Raw genomic sequence first — 19,214 nt, forward strand, 5'->3', positions numbered from 1 at the left:
CTTGTCAAAGATACTAACATAGCTTACCATTTTTTTTCTCCAACTCATTTTACAGATAAGGAAAACCCAAAAAGGATTAAGTGATTTGACCAGAGGTGCATAACTATTAAGTGTCTGAGCCTGGATTCAAATTAAGGAAAACAAGTTTTCCTGATTCCAGGCCACTGAACCACCCAGCTGCCCTGTCTTGCACATAGTAAGAGCTTAATGAATGCTTGCTGACTTAACTAGTTTAGTTCTATGGCCATGTGCACCATAGTTTCTATGGGTTCTCAAGGAAGTCACTTTCAGTATAATACAAGCACAGTTTTTATATTACTAAGCATAGTAACATATGCTGTGTTACTGTAACCTCATAATAGATACTTAGTACAAAAAATCTAATAAGGATTCAAATACTTAAAACAAAGTAATAGAGAGTTTAAGTGACTTGCTATTAAGCGGGTTGCATTTCCCAATTTTTTAATATATACAAACTATGTTCCTTTTGGGTTTTTTTGTTTTTTTAAAAACTATATCTACCCCACCAGGATGGGACTAGAACTAAGAAAAAATCTGATATCTGTACAACATAATAGGAAAAAAATATGGTTTTTGCATGGATTCATGGTGTGAAGGGACAAGGAGTACTTTGAATTAGGCTCTATGTGTCCTGAGCTATTTTCCTTATTGACCCCAAAATTTCACCATTAAAAGTGTTCCTTAGATTAAGCCAGTTTCTAAAAGGATGAAATCAACACAAGACCAAGCAAGATTTCAAGTATATATGCTATTCTCTAGCACACAGACAGATGCTAAGGAAATGGTGGTACACAGTACAGGAAAAGTTCTCATGGGTGACTGTGGGTGTGAAGCAGGAGATATTGACTAAGTGTGAGCAAGTCCTGGTAAGGGTCTCAAAGCAAGTTCAAACCTGGTCAAACAATGAAAAGAATGAAAGCTCTAATTTTTCTGGCCAGCAAGGGATAAGAAGCAGAAAGAGAGATAGAGAAGAAAATAGCAAAGATAATTAGAAGATAAACCTTAGGCTATTTCACAATTTTATATAGGTCTGGTCTTGAACTTTTTAAAAAATGTGTGGTAAATATAAAATACTGTAGGCAGGACAATTGTATCCTTCTAATGATTTACCATGAAGATATCCTTACTACAAGTTACAAATATTCAGAAAATATCATTAGGCCAATATCTTTCAAATGTATACTGAATAATACCACAGAATTTCTGGGTAAATAATTTCTGAAAGTTAAAAGATCGCTACTTTCACCCTCAAATAAAACTAAAAGAATGTAAATTAGACCTTGCTGAAAATCTCTCAAATATCCAAGTAGATTATGTGATTATATTAATTTAGATATTTCTTTTAAAAATGCTTATTATAAATTATTTCCCAAATAATCAGGAGTAAAATCCTTTTTCATGGTATGATATTGGTAGTTATTAGGTACAACAGATAGGACAGAATGATGAACTTGGAGTCAAGAAGACCTGAGCTCAAATCCTTCCCCAGACACTTCTAGGATATGTGACCCTGGGCAAATAACAACCTTTTCTCAGACTCAGTTTCTCATCTGTAAAATGGGGATAATAGCACTCTCCTTACAGAGTTATGAGGACAAAGTGAGATATTCATTGAACACTTTGCAAATCTGAACACACTTTAAAAATAACACCTAGGAGTAGTAGTGGTAGTGGTAGTAGTAATAGTAGTAACAACAGCAAATACTGATAAAAGTTCTAGACTCTCAATCAGGAGACTCAAGTTTAAGGTTTAGCTCTGCCCCTAAATTGCTACGTGACACTGGGAAGATCACTTAATTTCTATGAACCTCAATTTCTACATCTAAAAAGCACAAAGATGATATTACTATCTTATTTGCAGGGCTGTTATGGCTAAAGTATTGCAGTTGAAAAGTGGAAAGGTTGAGCAAGTAATGCTATTGGTCAATAAAGTATTAGAAACTATCTGTAATTATAATTCCTACTGCACTTTAAAATTAACATCTATATACTGCTCCATGATTCAAGATATTTGAAGCTCTATATTTATCAGAAGAAGATTAATATACCCAATTACAATTCAAATCAAGCTCATAGACTCTACTGCTAGGCATAAAGGTCCAAGATAGAAAGAAAGGTACAATATGTTTTAAAATATAAGAGTACTTTTGGTGTAGCAGAGAACTGGAAATAAAGGAGAAGCTTGTTAGTCAGGGAATAGTACAAATTATGGTACATGAATGTAATGAAATGTCACTATAGCACAAAAAATATGACTATAAAGAATCCTGAGAAGCACAGAAATAATTTAAGTGAATTTTCACAAATAAAGTAAGCATGGCTACAAAAATAATATCCATAATGATCACAGCAATGTAAATGAAAAAAAATAAAATACAAAAACAAAACTGGATAATAAAATTATATTAAGCAAGCTTGGCCTTGAAGAAGAAAAGACAAAATGAATCTCTTTGAAGAAATGAGGCTGCGGAACTTTTTATACATTGTCAAGTCTTAATTGACATGGTGGATAGTTTGCTGAACTACTTTTTTTCCCCTTTTTTTCTCTCTTTTAAAATTCTTTGTTACAAGATATGGCTTTCTGAGTAGCAGATGAAAGAGTGTATCTTTTTGTTTTAACATCATCTTCATTTTCAGATATATATAATTTCTTAAAAAGAGAAAAAAGCCAAGGGTATATGTCTTTTCTCATTTACTCTGTGATCTACAAATTATATATTGTAGAAACATGCTTTTCAAAACATGGTATGGAAAATCTAACTGGTATTCATTCTTTCTTTTTTCTCTCTGCTCAAATAATTTAATTCTCTCTTGCCAATATTTTACATTCTTTTATCAAAATCCAAATATGTTAACAGCTCCTACCTATAGATTCTGTAAATATCTTCAGACCGTCCCTTTCTGAGTCTGAGAATCCAGGCTCCTGGATTGGCTTTTAACTGAAAGTAACCCTGGAAGAAGAGAAATCTATTATCAGTACATTTGGAAACATCAAAATACTATTTATGTCTATCAAAAAGTAGTAATTTCTGACACTTTGCTAGAGAAACTGGCATGTATTATATATTCTAAGCATACAATTATCCTAGCATCTGTGTTCTGAGGAGAAAATGTATAAAGTCTGGCCATAAAAAAAGAAAATGACTATTAGATGTTCAGGAGTCTTGTCTATTTGAGTTGCCATAGGTTCTTTGTGAAACTTCAGAATGCAATCCATAATTGGTGCAGAATAATATTAGAATCTTTAAAAGTTCCTCTAACATTCAATTTTTTAAATAGCAAATTTGCCATTAATCTAATGATTGATAAAGCAAAGTCACTGTTAATTATAAATTTTAATCATGCCATGTATTTCAGAAATTCTTTCCTAACTTTTTAAAGTGACTTGACCAGGGTCACACAGCTAGTAAGTATTAAGTATCTGAGGTCACATTTGAACTCAGGTCCTCCTGACTTCAGGGCTAGAACTCTATCTACTGTGCCACCTAACTTCCCTTTCTTTCCTAACTTTTGAACCATTTGGCATCTTACTTCAGATTTTGTCATCTGATAATTTTACTACTTACCAGATTGGCCATTACTATGGTATCAACAATAACTGGGTTTGCTGATGTTCCCAGTGTAAACTGAAGCCCTCGAGGAGGCTGTCCAGTTGTGATGTCATAGCAGTGTCCTTCTAATAAAAGATACTCAAGCTCATACTCTGCAGCTACTATGCTATCCACCTGTCAAACAAAAGAAGGGGATTATCATTTCAAAATTTTTAAATTTGCCCTTTTAAAAATTTCTTCCATATTATGGTTTCTTTTTTATATGATACCCAGATGCTGCTAAATTAATTCACAGAAAGGTTGTTAAGACTAAGGAGACAAATCTGTCAAACTTTGGCAGTGAATAAACACATATTAATACCTAGAAGGTACAAAAAATTGTTTAGTAAATTCTTTCAGAAGATACTAAAAAGATATACAAAGAATTGTCCCTGCACTAGTTACAGAAAGGAAGCAGAGAAAAATAACAATATTAAAAAAGTATAATTTAAGTACTAAGTGAGTGGTACACAAAGTAAATATTGAAAGTGCAGAGAGGGAACATTTACTCTAGTTAAAGAACCCAGGAAAGGTTTCATGGAAAAGATATGATTTTAAAAACTATGCTTTAAAGAATGGATAATATTTAGACAAGTGAAAAGGGAGAAAAGTCATAACAGAAAGACTAGTATGAGCAAAGGCATGGATATGAGAAACCTCAATGAGAACCGAGTAAATAGATTGCTTGGGCAGAAGCAGAAAATTGGCAAGGGGTTATTCCAATATTCTAAGTTTGCAGTGATGAAGAGATGAAGCAGGAATGTGAAAATGAGCATGGGAAGAAGAAAAAGAATGTATGCAATAGACACACATTCCTAAAGAACTGACAGAATTTAGTGAATGACCAAAAATGCAAGAGACAAAGGGAATAGTAATGGAATCTAGGGGAATTTAAGTTACAAAGAATGCAAGATAATAAGCAATTAGGGAAATGTAGAAATCCTCTGGTTGTAACTGGAAGCACAATGTCCTAGAATATGATGCTCTAAATGTATTTTATGATACCATAATGGTCTAAATTCATTTATATTCCTCACCAAATACCTAACTTGCTGGAAGGACCTGCCTGCGTGTTTCCTAGAGAAAACTTTCTATAAAAGCAAGTATCTATAATTATTATGTGAAGCTTTCCATATGAAAAAAACTATTCAGTAACTTCATGTGATAAGGATTCTTATCATAGATGAACTACTATCCTGTTTTTGTGACTCTACCCAATGTCAACTACTCAGCATTACAGCTTAAAATTCTAATCTAATACTAGGATTTATTAGCCAGAGTATGATGTGTAGTATATTATGTGAGAGGCACCAGGGAATGGTGGGTAGAGTTGTCTTCAAAACCATAAACACTTTAGCCAAAGTCCCACCTAACTATGCAACTCTCTATAACTAAGTTGTAGAGAAAGTATTGGCTTAAGATGTGTCAAGAGAATAAGCTTTTATTAAGCACTTACTTGGTAACATGCTATGTTGCTGTTGCTGTTATAATGCAATCGTTTAGTCATTTCTGACTCTATATGACCTGATGGACTTTTGTCCATAGTGTTTTCTTAGCAGAAACATTAGAGTGTTTTGTCATTTCCTTCTCTAGCTCTTTTTACAGATAAAGAAAAACTGAGGCAAAGAGTGCTAAATAACTTGCCCAGGCTCATATAGCTAATAAGTGTTTGAGGCCAGATTTGAAGTCAAATCTTCCTGACTCCAGAAACAACTACTAATATCACCTGAACTTCACAACAATTTGGGGAGGCAGGTGCTATTATTATATTTACTTTACAGTTATAAAAATAGGAAAACAGACATTAAGAGAGCTGCTTAGGATTACACAGCTAGTAAATGTGAGACAAATCTGAATTTGGGTCTTCTGGACTCCAGGCCCAGTGTTCTGTCAATTGCAACATTTAGTTACTTCTGGCTGAAGAGAGTGACTTCTTACTTGTTTATACTTCAAAAAGCACTGGACATATTAAAAAGTTTCAATAAATACTTTCTGAATGAAAAGGAATATAATTCTAATCTTTAGATATTTGAGATATCTAAAATCATTTGTCTCAAATGGCTAGGATACACAGAAACCTATGAGATAAACCTTTTAAGGTCCTTTTTTTCTTGTGAATGTTCTAAAATTCTTAATCTATTCAATAAGGTATTCCATCTTTTTGTGATTTTATTAAATTCTAAACAACCTTTTGCATGCATGGTAGACATTTAGAAGCAATGAAAACTTACCTCTTCTAAATAAATATTATCAAGGTCATAGGGTGTTCTGACAGATTCTACCATCCAACTCTCAGGTGTATTTAAATTCAATGTAAACAGAGGAGCCTGAGGCATATCCAAGAATTTGGCTATTGGTCCTTTGGCAAAGCTGTTGTCTGCAGTGAAAGAAATCTCTGGTTCTAAAACATAACGGTAAAAGCTGAAATTGCAAAGAAAGATATGCAAGAATTCAATTAGTACATTGCCTTTTTTCCCTAGGTGAATAAAACGTGTCCCAAATACACAAAAACTTCTACTGTGCTAAGATGGAGAAGAGTTTGGCTACAGCCCAAAATGGGCAAATTCTTTCAGGACTGGCTTCATTTCTGCCTTTTCATGCATCCAGTGGAAAAAACACATCACATTCCAAAAAGCAGACTTAAATACAACCTGTTTTGGGGGCTTCCTGTACTTTAAGCTTTTGAATATTTACTGTACATAAACATTAAGTATGATTAAACAAACTGATTCGATGAATGAGCCAATGTTACTTACGAGTCAAATTACTGTTAAAACTATACCTAGTCTTGCTAATAAAAGGAAAGGAAAAGATGAAGAAATTGGAACAATAACCAAAAAGATCTTAGTTTTGTTCCCTTTAAGTCTTCTAAAATAATACTGAATTCTCAAACCTCTGACTAGGGAAAAGTTCTGAAATGTAAATTCCTAAATACGATGGTGATTTCTATTGTTGCTTTAAGACAAGTGACATTATGAATGGTGATCACTATAAGCTTACCTCTTTAAAGGCATATCTGAAAGTTTAGATTGGCAATTCATAAATACTCTTAGATTCATATTTATCAGCTGGGTCAAAACCTAAAAGGAAATAAAATCACAAAATAAAATTATTGTTACAGAAACCATCTCTGACTCTAGGGAAAATATTTTAATATTTATTTTTCACAAAATTTTACAAACTGAGAGACACACAGAGTGAGGGCATTTTTCATTATCAATCAACAGAAGGAATAGAGTTGCCATGTACTATATGACATGCACAAAAACTTCTATTGGTTTTATTATTCACAGAGCTAAACTTCAGGCCACAGGAGAAGAAATAAGGGAGTTGCTGGAAGAAGATACACATCTCCCAGAAGGGATAATTTAAGTTTTTAAGTAGCTACCCCATGCTGAGAATGAACCTCCAGTCAAAATCACAGATTTTCCCCACCCAAAACAAACATGAGCGTATGTCAACATCTTTTCTTTTTTTAAACCATAAAAGACAGTGAAACACTTAAAGGAAAAATATACAACTAACTAAAAAGTCAGTTGTACTAACTGGTTTTTATATCATTAACAATAATATGCAATAAAAGTTAACAGGACTCACTGACAAAATTTCTTGTTATGTCTCTAGTAGTCTATGTTATTAAAATTAAGTTTCTTTCCAATTTAGGGTACATAATACACAACAAAAATATATAGTAACTTGTAGTAATATAGTAACTGAAAGAGAAAATAAATAGGTAGATGGTTTCGTGCTTACGTTGACTTTACGTCACATAGTAAAACATATGACAAAATTAATATTTCAGAAGTTTTCCTTTGGCTCCCTTTGATTAAATAAATCAACACAATTTCCCCATAATTTTTGTATTTTAATAAGATGCATAGGATGACCCAAATCCATATTAACTTTCAAAGCCTATAAAGCCATTCTCAATTTTAAGTATTCTTCTATGTCTCAGAAACTTTTTTTTTGCAGTTTTCTAATACTATTCTATCCAAAATAAATTAATGCAGAATGATCAAAGTATAAAAATAATTATAGAATATGGAACAAATTATGTTAGCTAAGATTATCTTTAAAACACTATTGTGTAGCACCCAGAAATGAATGAGTGAATGAATGAATAAGTAAATGAATGAATGAATGACCAAATGGAGAAGGCATTTATTACACTTACTATGTGCCAGGCATTGTGCTAAAGAATATGCAAGAAAAGAATATACCATAAGGAGTGGAGCAAGTCTTTGAGCATCTCTGGTTACAGGGTCAACAATGGCCACTATATCAAAATATGTCTCTTTTTCCTTTGGTTTCAATTTAACAGCACTAAAAAAAGAAAAATAGGGGAGAAAGTTAGTTGCTAGAAGGAAACAAAATATAATGTTAAATGCTTAAGAATTATTTTCACATATTGGCTTTTCTCTCTGAATTTTTATATGGAGGGAAGGGGAAACACTGTGTTTAGAGGGAAGGGAGACAGAAAAGTGTTTGGGGAGGAAGCTGAACTTATAATAAAACAAAGCATTCTATATTTAGAGTTCATTCTCTATGCCACTTAGTGAGAATGGGAACAAAGTAGAAGTTTCACACAAAAATAGATTCTTGACAAAAGTTAAATGGGTTATACATGGTAGTATAAAATATATACCAGAAGTCGTGTTCTTCACTCAACATTGCCTATTGCCAAATAGTCCTTCTTTCTCTAACAAAATCTTAACAATTTGAGCTCAATCACAATTGGCTTAAAGTTAGATTTAATTAAAAAACTTCAAGTATGATAAGCAAAAAGTTGTGTTTTGGGGGCCACATGACATCTAAGTTATATATCACAGGCGAACACATGCTTATGTTCATGTACACATTGTTATAAAATATATATACTGATGCATACACATATACACCCATACATATCTATAGGTAGATATAAGCATACCTGAAGATAGATCAATAGATAGTATCAGAAAAAAAAAATCTTTGTGAATTATACAGAACAGAGAACCATAATCTGGTTTATATTCTAAAATCTTTTATTTCTTATTAACTATAGCAAGAGCTAAGAAGAAAGGAAGGCTCAGATTTAGTATCTGGGTGAAATTATGCAAAAATCAAACTCAAGCTGCCACGGAAATCAGTTGCCCTTATTTTACAGACCAATAAAGAACTGGGAAGGCCTTACCCCACAATGCTCAACCAGCATGAATATCCACACAATGCTTATCCATGAATGGCCTGTTCTACAATTTCGAATTTTATAATGTCAGAACCCCTAGTAAGTTGTGAATTTGAAAATCCAAGTAAATTAAACCAAAATGAGTAACTACTACCATGTTTACTAACTTGTTCTAGCCAAGTAAAGAGGGAGAAAGAAAAAAAAAAAAAAAACAGCTAGTATAAATAACAGGTTTTTCTCCTAATCCAATCCCCTGACAGTGTCACAGAGACTTCATCAAAAGTCAATGAAGTTTTACAACTTTTAACAAATCCTGAATTTTTTCCTTTCCTGGCCTTGCCTCTAAACTGAACTAAATATTATCTCAGCACTCATAGAGTACTTTTCCAAGATGTATCGAATTTTCTTTAAAGAGTTCTTTATTTAACAACTAAAAGAGACAATTGTATCCTTTGTTGCAAAACTTAAGCTGTGGGTCAAGACCCCTTTGGGGTTGAATAACTGAATGATGTGGTTGTGAAAAAAGTTGGCAACAATAATTCAAAAATCAAACTCATATTGAATCCAAAGTGTTTCTGGCAGTATTTGTCCATGTTGCATCACACAACTTCACTGTAACCTTGGTTCTGAATATACAACATGAACACTTTGCACTGTGCATGCATGAATGCTGGCCAGAAAAACTTTGGCTCAGATTTAACAGGAGTCACATACAAATTTCTTGGGCAAAAAGGGGTCACGAGTGGAAAAGTTTAAGAAGCCCTGTTCTACTACATGTCCTCACCCTGTCCTCTATCCATGCCTTTTGCAATGCCATCTCATGCATGCAATGGTATTACCGTTTTTCCATTTCCCACCCTTTTTTTCAAGACCAAACTGTGATGCTAACTGTAGGAACTTTTTTCTGACTTTTATCACCCTCACTCACTGCAAGGTAAAAAGTCTGTTTTTTATGCTTATTTCACCTGTCGCAGTCATTTGGGTACTTGGTATTCCTATCATTAGAATACAAGGTCCCTGATATCAGATGACATGATACATATCTAACTTGCACAGTGACTCAGAGTGAACACTTGATGTTTTTTGAACTGAGCCAATAAGATCATCTGGTCTATTTTACTAATTTTTTTATATTTTCTAAAGGACAAAATGAGAAATGACATGAATTCATTTAGGAACAACTGTCAAGTTTTACAAGATCAGAAAAATATAAACTGGTGGATGATTAAGCTGGAAAGTAAGCACTTAATGTCTTTCCTGTTCTAAAACATAAGTCCACTCAAATTTTACAATAAAAAGTTAAAGTGACACATATTAAATTTAAAACTACATGGAAAAATTAAAGCAAACTTGTTCTACATTATGTACTGAAATTTCAAAGTGAATTTTATACCTGTGTCGGTCTTCAAAAAACTGGTAGTCAATTCTTGCTTCTCCTTTAGGTTGGGCAGAGAGGAGAGCATCCACTTTCATCACCAAGTCACTTGCCCTAAGAGAGATGCTGTTAGTGTTAGCACTTTCACTTATGAAAGGCTTATCCAATATACACCTCCATAAATCTGAAACATCAAGGGATATGTAACAAAAACTTCTAGTAAGATTATTATTTAAAATAATCTAGTGATAACCACTCATTTCTGAAATAGAGTCTAAAGAAACTAAACCAAACTATGAACCAAAACTATTATACTATTATCCAAAATAAATAATGATTTCAAGTCCAATTTTAATAGAAAATAAAAACCTATTTAGTGAATCAATATTAAGTAAAATTGAATCCAGAAATTTCCTAAAGCTATCAAACAGGAAAAAATAACCAAACAAACAATTAAAAAAAAAAAAACTGAATTAAAAATGTTCGAAACTAAAGAACCTAGCGTACCCCTCTATCACAGGAAAGTAAATGTGATAACATGGTTAATGTATTTTACTCTGTCTCCCAAATAAGAGCAGGTACCCTAGTAAGAAGCCATTTTCTGAAGAGGAAAATATCTTTCTAATTTAGTTCCTCTAGGAACTTTCCCCCTTGCCACCTCTGCCATTAGAGGGACAAATGATGAGAATGAACAATTGGAAAATGAAAAATTTCTATCAATTTCAACAAAATTATGTTTTCCTCTATTAAAAAATGTTCTATTCATTTAAGTCCCTGGTTATAATTTTAAATATAGGGTAATAAAATCATTACAATATGCAGATATGATGACAGCTAAATGGTGCAGTGAATAGAGCACTAGTCCTGGAGTTCAAATCTAGTCTTAGATACTTAATATTTATTATCAGTGAGGTCCTGAGCAAGTCACTTAACCACACAATTGCCTTGTAAAAACTAAAACAAAAAACAAACAACAACAACAAAAGGTGGGGATGAATAGAGGCCAGAAACAAGTCAACAGGCAAGTGGATCCTCCTAACAAACAAACTAGATTTTTTTTTTTTTTTAAATTAGGAGGGAAGAAGTGAAATCACTCTCTCTAAAGCTACAGGTACACAGCTCGGAAGTCTGAATGAGAGGCATCTGTAGCTGACAAAAAGAATTCTACTAAAATCTCCATTGCTAGAAGGGCCCTGAGGAAAAAGAATAATTCTGGGAAATTTAAGTATTCCCATCTGGTTGGTTGTGTTCAGTCGTTTTTAAGTTGTGTCTGACTTTCTGTGATCCCATTTAGGGTTTTCTTGGCAGAGATACTGGAGAATTCTCCAGATCATTTTACAGATGTGGAAACAAGGAAACAGAGTGACTTGCTCAAGGTCACACAATTATCTGAGACCAGATTTGAACTCCAGTCTTCCTGACTCCAGGGCTGGTGCTTTATTCACTATGTTACCTAGCTGCCCTTCTATCTGGTACTATTCTAGAATCTGTGATTAGAGAATCTTCTGGCTGCCAGTGAAAATTCAAGGATGGCCCAGCTAGAAACTGAAGTAGCTCTGCTGGTTCGGGGACAAGGCAAGTCTCATAGATACATTGGTTAAAATGCAAAGACATTGCAAGGAATTCTCAAAAGCTCTTCAATATGACACACCTCCTAACAAAGCATGACCCAGAAGCATCCTACAATGTATGCAACTGGTGGCCCATTAAGTACCATCTGAAAGGCATCTATTTGTTAAGAGAATCTTCTTTTATGACTGTTAAGTTGATTGGAGAAGTTGTTCATATACTACACAAACAATTTGGCTAAGCAATGATTTAAGCAACTACTAAAGTCAAGACTCAAAACATTTATCTTGAACATCACAGCATAACATGAGAGAATGAAAAACTAGCAACAAACCTTTTGAATTTTAAAGTTTGTCCTTAAATATTTAAGATGCAATGAAAATTCAACTTTCATGCACATATGATCACATGGCTTTAGGACAGACAGGATATACTCAGTACAGAAAAACAACATATTTTTCCACAAAGAAAAGAAAATTAGAAATTCAGTTATTTGTCTACTGAAATTTACACTAGCTTTTTTTTTTCTTTTCCCAAAAATATTAAAACATACAACTAAGGAGTATTATTATATTTTTAAATCTAGAAGCAGAATGTATTTTTGTGACTGGCATATGCACAAATTTGATAGACATCTAAAAAAAGGAAGTCAGTAAGAAAAGATTTTGTTAATAGAGGCTTTGTGTCTTAAGCTAATCTTTCCTTTCATTTCAAACTTACACATCTTCCTCTACCCGAAGCTGTTGAATATGAGATTTGATTTTCTGCCCCGAGGTCTTTAGAATTATATTTTCTAATAAATGGAAATCATCTTGATTAAAAAGTTCACCATCCTTCAGTGGCCCAATAATCTGTGAAGAAAATAGAAGCATGGTGGTTGGTTTTATGATCTAAAAGCTTGTATACAGTAAGGAAATTTTAGGATGATACAGAAACAAAAAATAATAATAATTAAGGCTACAATGATGTGAGCACACTTTAATATGTCACTCCAGAACTCTATAAATTCCAATGGATCCCATTTCCTTCAGGATATAAATTTCCATTTAGAATTTTAAAACTTAACAAGCTGGCCCTAATCTACTTTTCCAGACTTAATAAACATTACAACAATTCAGCCAAACTGGCCTTCTTGCATTCGTTTCACATGACACTTTGGGGACATCTGTACTAGCATGCAAATTCTCAGCATCTATGCCTCTTAGAAGCCCAAGTTCCTTTTAAAACTGAGCGCAGACATCATCTCCTCTGTGGAGCCCAACTTCTTATCCCCACCTACTCAAACCTTTACCAATTTTGTTTATGTCTATATATGTATGTGTTCTCTTCCCAACCAGAATGGCTTCCTGAAAGCAACACTGGTTCATTTATATCATGACCTACTGACAAATAATATCACTCATAACCTTTCCATTAATCCCATCCTCCTTTCCTTGGACTGCAAATGTAACTATACCAGATTCTAATGAGCGAGCTTTTACCTTACCTCCTTAACTCAGGCTTCCTCACACATTCCCACCCATTTCCAAACCATCATTTTCTTCAAAACCCCCATATTTCAGGTTTCTCTTAATGTGTCTTCCCCTATTTAAGTATGGGCTCCTTTCAGGTAAGGTATGTCTTGATTTCTTATATTTGAAATTCTTATATCAGGATATTCTTATATCCTGAGGATATAGCACAATGTTTGGGATAAAGTGATCTTTATATAAGTGCTTGTGGTTGGTACATTACAATCATCTTTAGGGACAAAAAAAAAAAAAAAAAAAAAATGCTGTATTGAAGAATTTATACATTTCAAAGAGAAATACTCCAATGATAACATATTGCTCTACTCTAAAACTCTGTTAAAATCAATCTGGTTGAATTCCTTACCCGTCCATTGCTGATCACAGCCCTTTCTCCCCTCTTTAGCTTCAGAACTTCTGTACAGTATAGAGCATGAGACAAAATAAAATCTGCTTTGGAAGAATCAAAGGCATCTTTAAAAAGGCCGACATCCATGCCCTAAAAGAATATTAGTTGCTTTTATTAAATAATCAAAATGAATAAACTAAAATTTGGGGGGAATTTAAAAAAACAAATAAGCGATAAGTAGATAAATGATCTTTTGGTTGGATAATTAATGAGGAAATATGATTCATTATTACTATCACTAACATTACATAGCATATAAGATAGCTGACTCCCTCTAATAAGCTAGTAATTATTGGTTGTTTCTTTGTACAACTTAATTAAATCAATATATATTCTCAAAATTCATTACCAAACTTAAGTTTGTATTTGTCAATCTTGTCCACTTTGTTTTTATTTCCTTCCTAAGGAAACATACACATCATGAACTGATATTTATTTCCAAAGCATATTTAAAACCAGAATACTTTATTAACTGGAAAAAGTTAAACAGTGTAATTAAATAAATTAATTTCACAGCATGAGTTCATATAATTAACACATTTAGAATTCACAAGTTTCAACCTCCAAAAATGTATAGTTCAAATGATACTTCTTTTGGTCTTACAAATGTAAAAATACAGTGTTCTGTCACAGTGATAAAAATGCTGTATTAAAAAATGGACTCTGGATTTACTTCATAAACTTTATGAAATCAGTGCATTTCAAAGACATTAAAAATGTCACTGAATTCTTCTTTTCAGGAGGGACTCACAATTTAAAAAGTGAGTCCTCTGAGGCCAGGAATGAGAATTTTACAAGCTGATGTAATAATGAACAAGAAGCATCAGCCCCTTATAAGATCATTGGGATAGTGAGCAATAGAATGGAACAAGTGTAGAAAAGGCACGAACACTTACCCCGACAGCAAATTCTGTAATGTCAGCTCCTGTTGCCAGGGCTTCTGCAGTCTCTTCCTTGACCATTTTAGTAATGAAATTTTTGGCACTGCTAGATGTTTGTGTTTGGAGAGCTGCCCAGAGAGCTCTAGAGATTCGAGTGTTCTCAAAACGTGGTTCTTTACTAGGATTATTGATCATGCTAATTCGAATATTGTTACTGGACTTCTATGGATACAACAAAAGTGGATGTGATTAAACAAAAAGTGGCAAGAATATTAACACACTTTTTCAATATACTACAAATGATTAAAAAGAAAAGTAATCTATTTAAAAAAAAAAAACTAATATAACCAGAAAGATTTAGTAATGGCTTATCTAATCTATGTGACAAAACAAGAGAATGAATTCATTTTATTTTCATAGAACAATTTCTTTTATGATAATTTCTTTCTCCTCCTTTACAATCCTTTCAAATTCCACTATTTGTGCTTATATCTATATTTGCTCAGTGTCTACTCACACAGATTCATATACTTCAAAGGACCTCTGATCTCAGCTTACACAGGTACTCCATCCAATAGTGCAGATTACAAGTCACCCATTCATTTTCTTCCTATGGAACTTTTGCCCACATCCTCTCATAAAATCTTCTATAAAGAGTATATCCAAAATTCTAAAGACCTTGTCTAGGTATTTCAACACAGGACAAGCTTTAGTGGTATTAGATCCTCTTTTCTTACACTATGTGATTGTTCCACCTGCTTTTCAGATTAAATATTTCTTATATTTCTTCTTATGCCAATTCTTCTGAAAGTAGAGACACAATGTAGTTCATTTACGCTTAGTAACTTTGTTCATTATCATTTAGGTCACCCATAATTTTGATTCTTCCCAGTCTGTAAAATTTCACAGTTCATAGCTATATAGCATCATGGGAAGAATACTGGTTTTTAAAAGATGTGCTTTTGTTTCTGGAAGCAGACTGGAATTGTTTAGAGCCATACACAATTTCCCAAATGCAATTTAGCTTCTCTCTATCCCATTCTGTTCTGGACCTACTTCACTGTTTATCTGCTGTATCTAAGATTTATGTAATGAGGGATCAAATCAATGGGCTCTCAATCCAAATACATATCACAGTCAAGAAATATATATTTTTCATCCACTTAGTTCTTGCTGTATAGAAATAAACCACACACCTTTGTGTGTATGTGTATTATTTGGGATTATGAATAACGAAAAGGAGGCTACATTATTCCATGGCTTGAGGTACAATATCTTCCACAAAAAAGAACATCTCGAGGACCTTATCAGTTGTAAAGCCCCTCTTCTATGGACACTATGTTAGGCATGATCCAGGACAGTAGGGGAATATATTAATGTGTATGCCTCTTTTATTCTTTCTTTTTTTTTTTCCTGAGACAGCTGAAGTTAAGTGACTTGCTCAGGGTCCCATAGCTACGAAGTGTTAAGCCACATTTGATCTCAGATCCTCCTGACTTCAGGGCTGGTGCTCTATCTACTAAACCAACTAGCTGTACCATTCTTTCTTAATATTAACAAGAAGATCAAAAAAGTTGTATTTCTTGTTATACCAAAGGAGGAATTTTGATAGATGGGATAAATTTCAAGAAACATTTATATCACCTAAGGTTATATTAATCACTGGCTGTAAATAAATACTGCTATTACTAAGATAATCGTTTCTTTTTAATCTTTCTTTTTTATTTTAAAGACTAGCATATAGTAGCCTTTTCTCTCCTTCCTTTCACTCAACCAATAAGGAAATAAAGAATAGCCTATTGAGTAAAAATTCTAGACCTTAATAAAGTTACAACAGAACCTGCACAGACTTGCCTGGTGCTTGATAGCATCATATAATAATTGTCTTCCAGAAGGACGATCAAAATCCCCAACAATCCAAAAGGTTACAGGTCTAATAAAAGAATCATCTGTGGGAAAATGAAAATAGTATTTGGAGGGGCAAGAAATTCCATATGGTACAATAATGGTAATGCATTAAAAAGCACATCTGAAACCCATGCAAGATTTTAGTGCAAAGCTCTTAGTAAGGACAAAGTTAAAGTATTGGTACTTACATGCAAAAAGGTAAAGAGTTTATATCCACATGGTTTAATTCCAGACATGCACTGATTAATTCTATTACAGTGTGAATTAGCACCATTAGCATGTGAACTTACAAGGAACCTTTGAACTTGCAAGTAACATACTGTATTTTCAAAAACTTGTTGCCTATTGATGCATAATTAAACTTTACAACAATTTAAACAAAATTTAATTTCACTGCTACAAGGCTGTTGTTACCCACAGGTTCCAGGGCCCTCATTAAAAAGTGTCCAGTAATTCCCAATTATGAGGGTCCCAGAAAAGATGTAAGATAGTTAAATAAAGTAATTGGAAATTCTAAAATTATGAGTTACCATAGATCTCCTTGGAAGACATTCCTGGACAATAGGAAAGGAGCAAATGAGTGGGAGAGAATGAAACTTCACTTTGAAAATAATATCAAAGCACAATTGAAGAAAAGAATCTTAAAAACAACTCCCTGGGTTCAAGGGATTAGATAGGAAAAAGTGTCAGAAATTCCTACATCAGAATTGGGAATAGAGCCATACTATTCTAATCTAAAAGATTTATTTCTTTTGGGTAACCAGATGGTACATAAATTCCTGAATTTAAATATATATGCTTTGAAAACCAAATTTTCTCACTGAAAGGAATTTAGAAGGGACAAAATTAGCTTTTCCAGATGATACTTAGTACTGTGAAAAGGTAGTAAATATAACAAGAATTAAAGAGAAACTTCCCCAGAAGGGAAGATGGTCATTTTCTGACTTCAACAGCAGAGTTTTACAAAGTCAAGCAAGTGAAGAAATAACCTTACTTAAAAACCATAAATAATACATACAAATAAAGCTATTAAAGAGTGAATTTCTCTAAATAATTCTGGGGAATAGATAATATTCTACAATAATGAATTAATAATTTTCAATCTATCATTAAATTTTTACAATGTCAAAAATACAATTTGAAATGTTATTAAAAAGAAAATTCATAGCATCTTTCCCAGATGATAAAAACTATTGTCACAGTTACCAAAAATACACTGAATCAAAGATAAGACCCAAAGTGATTACCTTTCTTTGTCAAATAGGTCATACTATTGGCTATAGCTGCAGTCTTATCCTGTGAATCCAAAAGAGAAAATCTAGCATAATCGTCCACAAAAAAGTTATCTGAAAAGGAAAAAGTAAAAGATTTATACTCTTATTTCACATGCAAATATTTCATATAAAGCTAATATCAATAACTTCATTAATTATCTTAAAATTTAACACAGATTTTGCTGTTTATTTAATAAGTACAGCATGTTTATAAAATGTTCTCTACATTCTGAGGGGACTATTTTTTTTAAGATAAAATGAAATCACAGCAATCATATTATATATAACAATCATAAATGCATAGTTGGAGGAGGAAACAAAGAGACTTTAACAGAGAGGAATCAGTAAGGGGTTTTGACCATGGGAATAGTAGCAATGTGAGGAAAATAGTGTCTCAAAGATTTGTTTGGTTGTAATGTGTTAGATGGACAGACAAGTGGAAGAGTAGATTCAAAATCATATTAATCTTGTTGTGAAGCAATGAGTTCATTTACAAGTAAATGAAAACTTGAGACTAGCCAATTCTACAAGCTCCTCCACTAATATATTCTATGAAGTACCCCCCCCCCTTTCTAAAATATCCTATTTCTTTTATCTCCACAGAAATACTGCCCTTCCTTCCTATTTTCCCAAATTCCCCACCAATCAGCATTCAGCTTAGCCTTTCCTGGACATCACACCTCTCTCCTCAGTACCTAACCCACTCTTGTAAACACATTAAAAACTCATTTAATTACTTAGATTGAATTCCTAAGCTAGATCACAATTTGAAACTGAAACTCCTTAGCTTAATTTTGCTCTACAGGAATTAGGAGCTTTTAAAAGAATCTTGTGTAGATCCTTTTTTTTCCCCAAGGGACTCAGCATCTGTTAAAAAAAACAACAACAACAACAACAAAACCCAACATGTCTCCTAAATATGAGATGGGCTAAATTAATAAAAAACTAAACTTATTAACTCATTCATTTACCAAGAATTAACTGAGTACTAATGAGTGACCTCCATAGAATGTAAGGTCCTTAAGGTTAGGGACTGTTTTGTTTCTTTGTCCATCTAGTACCTAGCACGGAGTCTGATATCCAGTGGTTGATTAATAAATGCTTATTGATTGATTGTGACATTTTAGAAAAAGTCAAGGGATTTGGAATGATTAAAAGGATCACAGTTCTAGTTTCACCACTCAGCTGTGTGGCTTAGGACAAATCACTTAATCTAATTATACCTGTTACCTCATTTGTAAAAGGAAAATAATATTATCTGCACTATCTATCATACAAATTTACTAGGATAAAAGTACTTTAATCATTTTAATGAACAGAGGACTAAACCTCTCCACAACTTCTCAAATCTTTCCAAAACAGAAATTATGTGCCAAAGATACAGCAATTTCAGCTGTCTTCAGGAATAGGACGCCCAGAATCCAAAAGAAATAAACTGACACTCACTGATTCTAAGCTCATTCAGCACTTCCCCCGTGACTTTCCCATGCTACTGGCAGAAAAAAATAACAA

At 33.1% G+C, this 19,214-nt stretch overlaps 1 protein-coding gene across 3 annotated transcripts in view; it reads right to left on the bottom strand.

Moving 5' to 3' along the window:
- UGGT1 (UDP-glucose glycoprotein glucosyltransferase 1) overlaps nt 1-19,214 on the bottom strand; it is a 96,406-nt gene that overhangs the window by 15,042 nt on the left and 62,150 nt on the right. For 2 of the 3 annotated variants that reach the window (XM_074301699.1, XM_074301702.1), the window contains exons 20-31: nt 17,676-17,774; nt 16,959-16,982; nt 16,375-16,469; nt 14,536-14,742; nt 13,598-13,729; nt 12,443-12,573; nt 10,172-10,267; nt 7,832-7,934; nt 6,612-6,691; nt 5,843-6,032; nt 3,588-3,746; nt 2,887-2,972 (exon numbers count right to left, since the gene is read on the bottom strand). In XM_074301699.1, coding sequence (XP_074157800.1) covers nt 2,887-2,972; nt 3,588-3,746; nt 5,843-6,032; nt 6,612-6,691; nt 7,832-7,934; nt 10,172-10,267; nt 12,443-12,573; nt 13,598-13,729; nt 14,536-14,742; nt 16,375-16,469; nt 16,959-16,982; nt 17,676-17,774 — 1,402 coding nt within the window. The remainder of the gene's footprint in view (nt 1-2,886; nt 2,973-3,587; nt 3,747-5,842; nt 6,033-6,611; nt 6,692-7,831; nt 7,935-10,171; nt 10,268-12,442; nt 12,574-13,597; nt 13,730-14,535; nt 14,743-16,374; nt 16,470-16,958; nt 16,983-17,675; nt 17,775-19,214) is intronic. The other variant, XM_074301700.1, reaches the window with a different exon arrangement.

Source organism: Sminthopsis crassicaudata, chromosome 3 (assembly GCF_048593235.1).
Source record: "Sminthopsis crassicaudata isolate SCR6 chromosome 3, ASM4859323v1, whole genome shotgun sequence".
Classification (NCBI taxonomy): domain Eukaryota; kingdom Metazoa; phylum Chordata; class Mammalia; order Dasyuromorphia; family Dasyuridae; genus Sminthopsis; species Sminthopsis crassicaudata.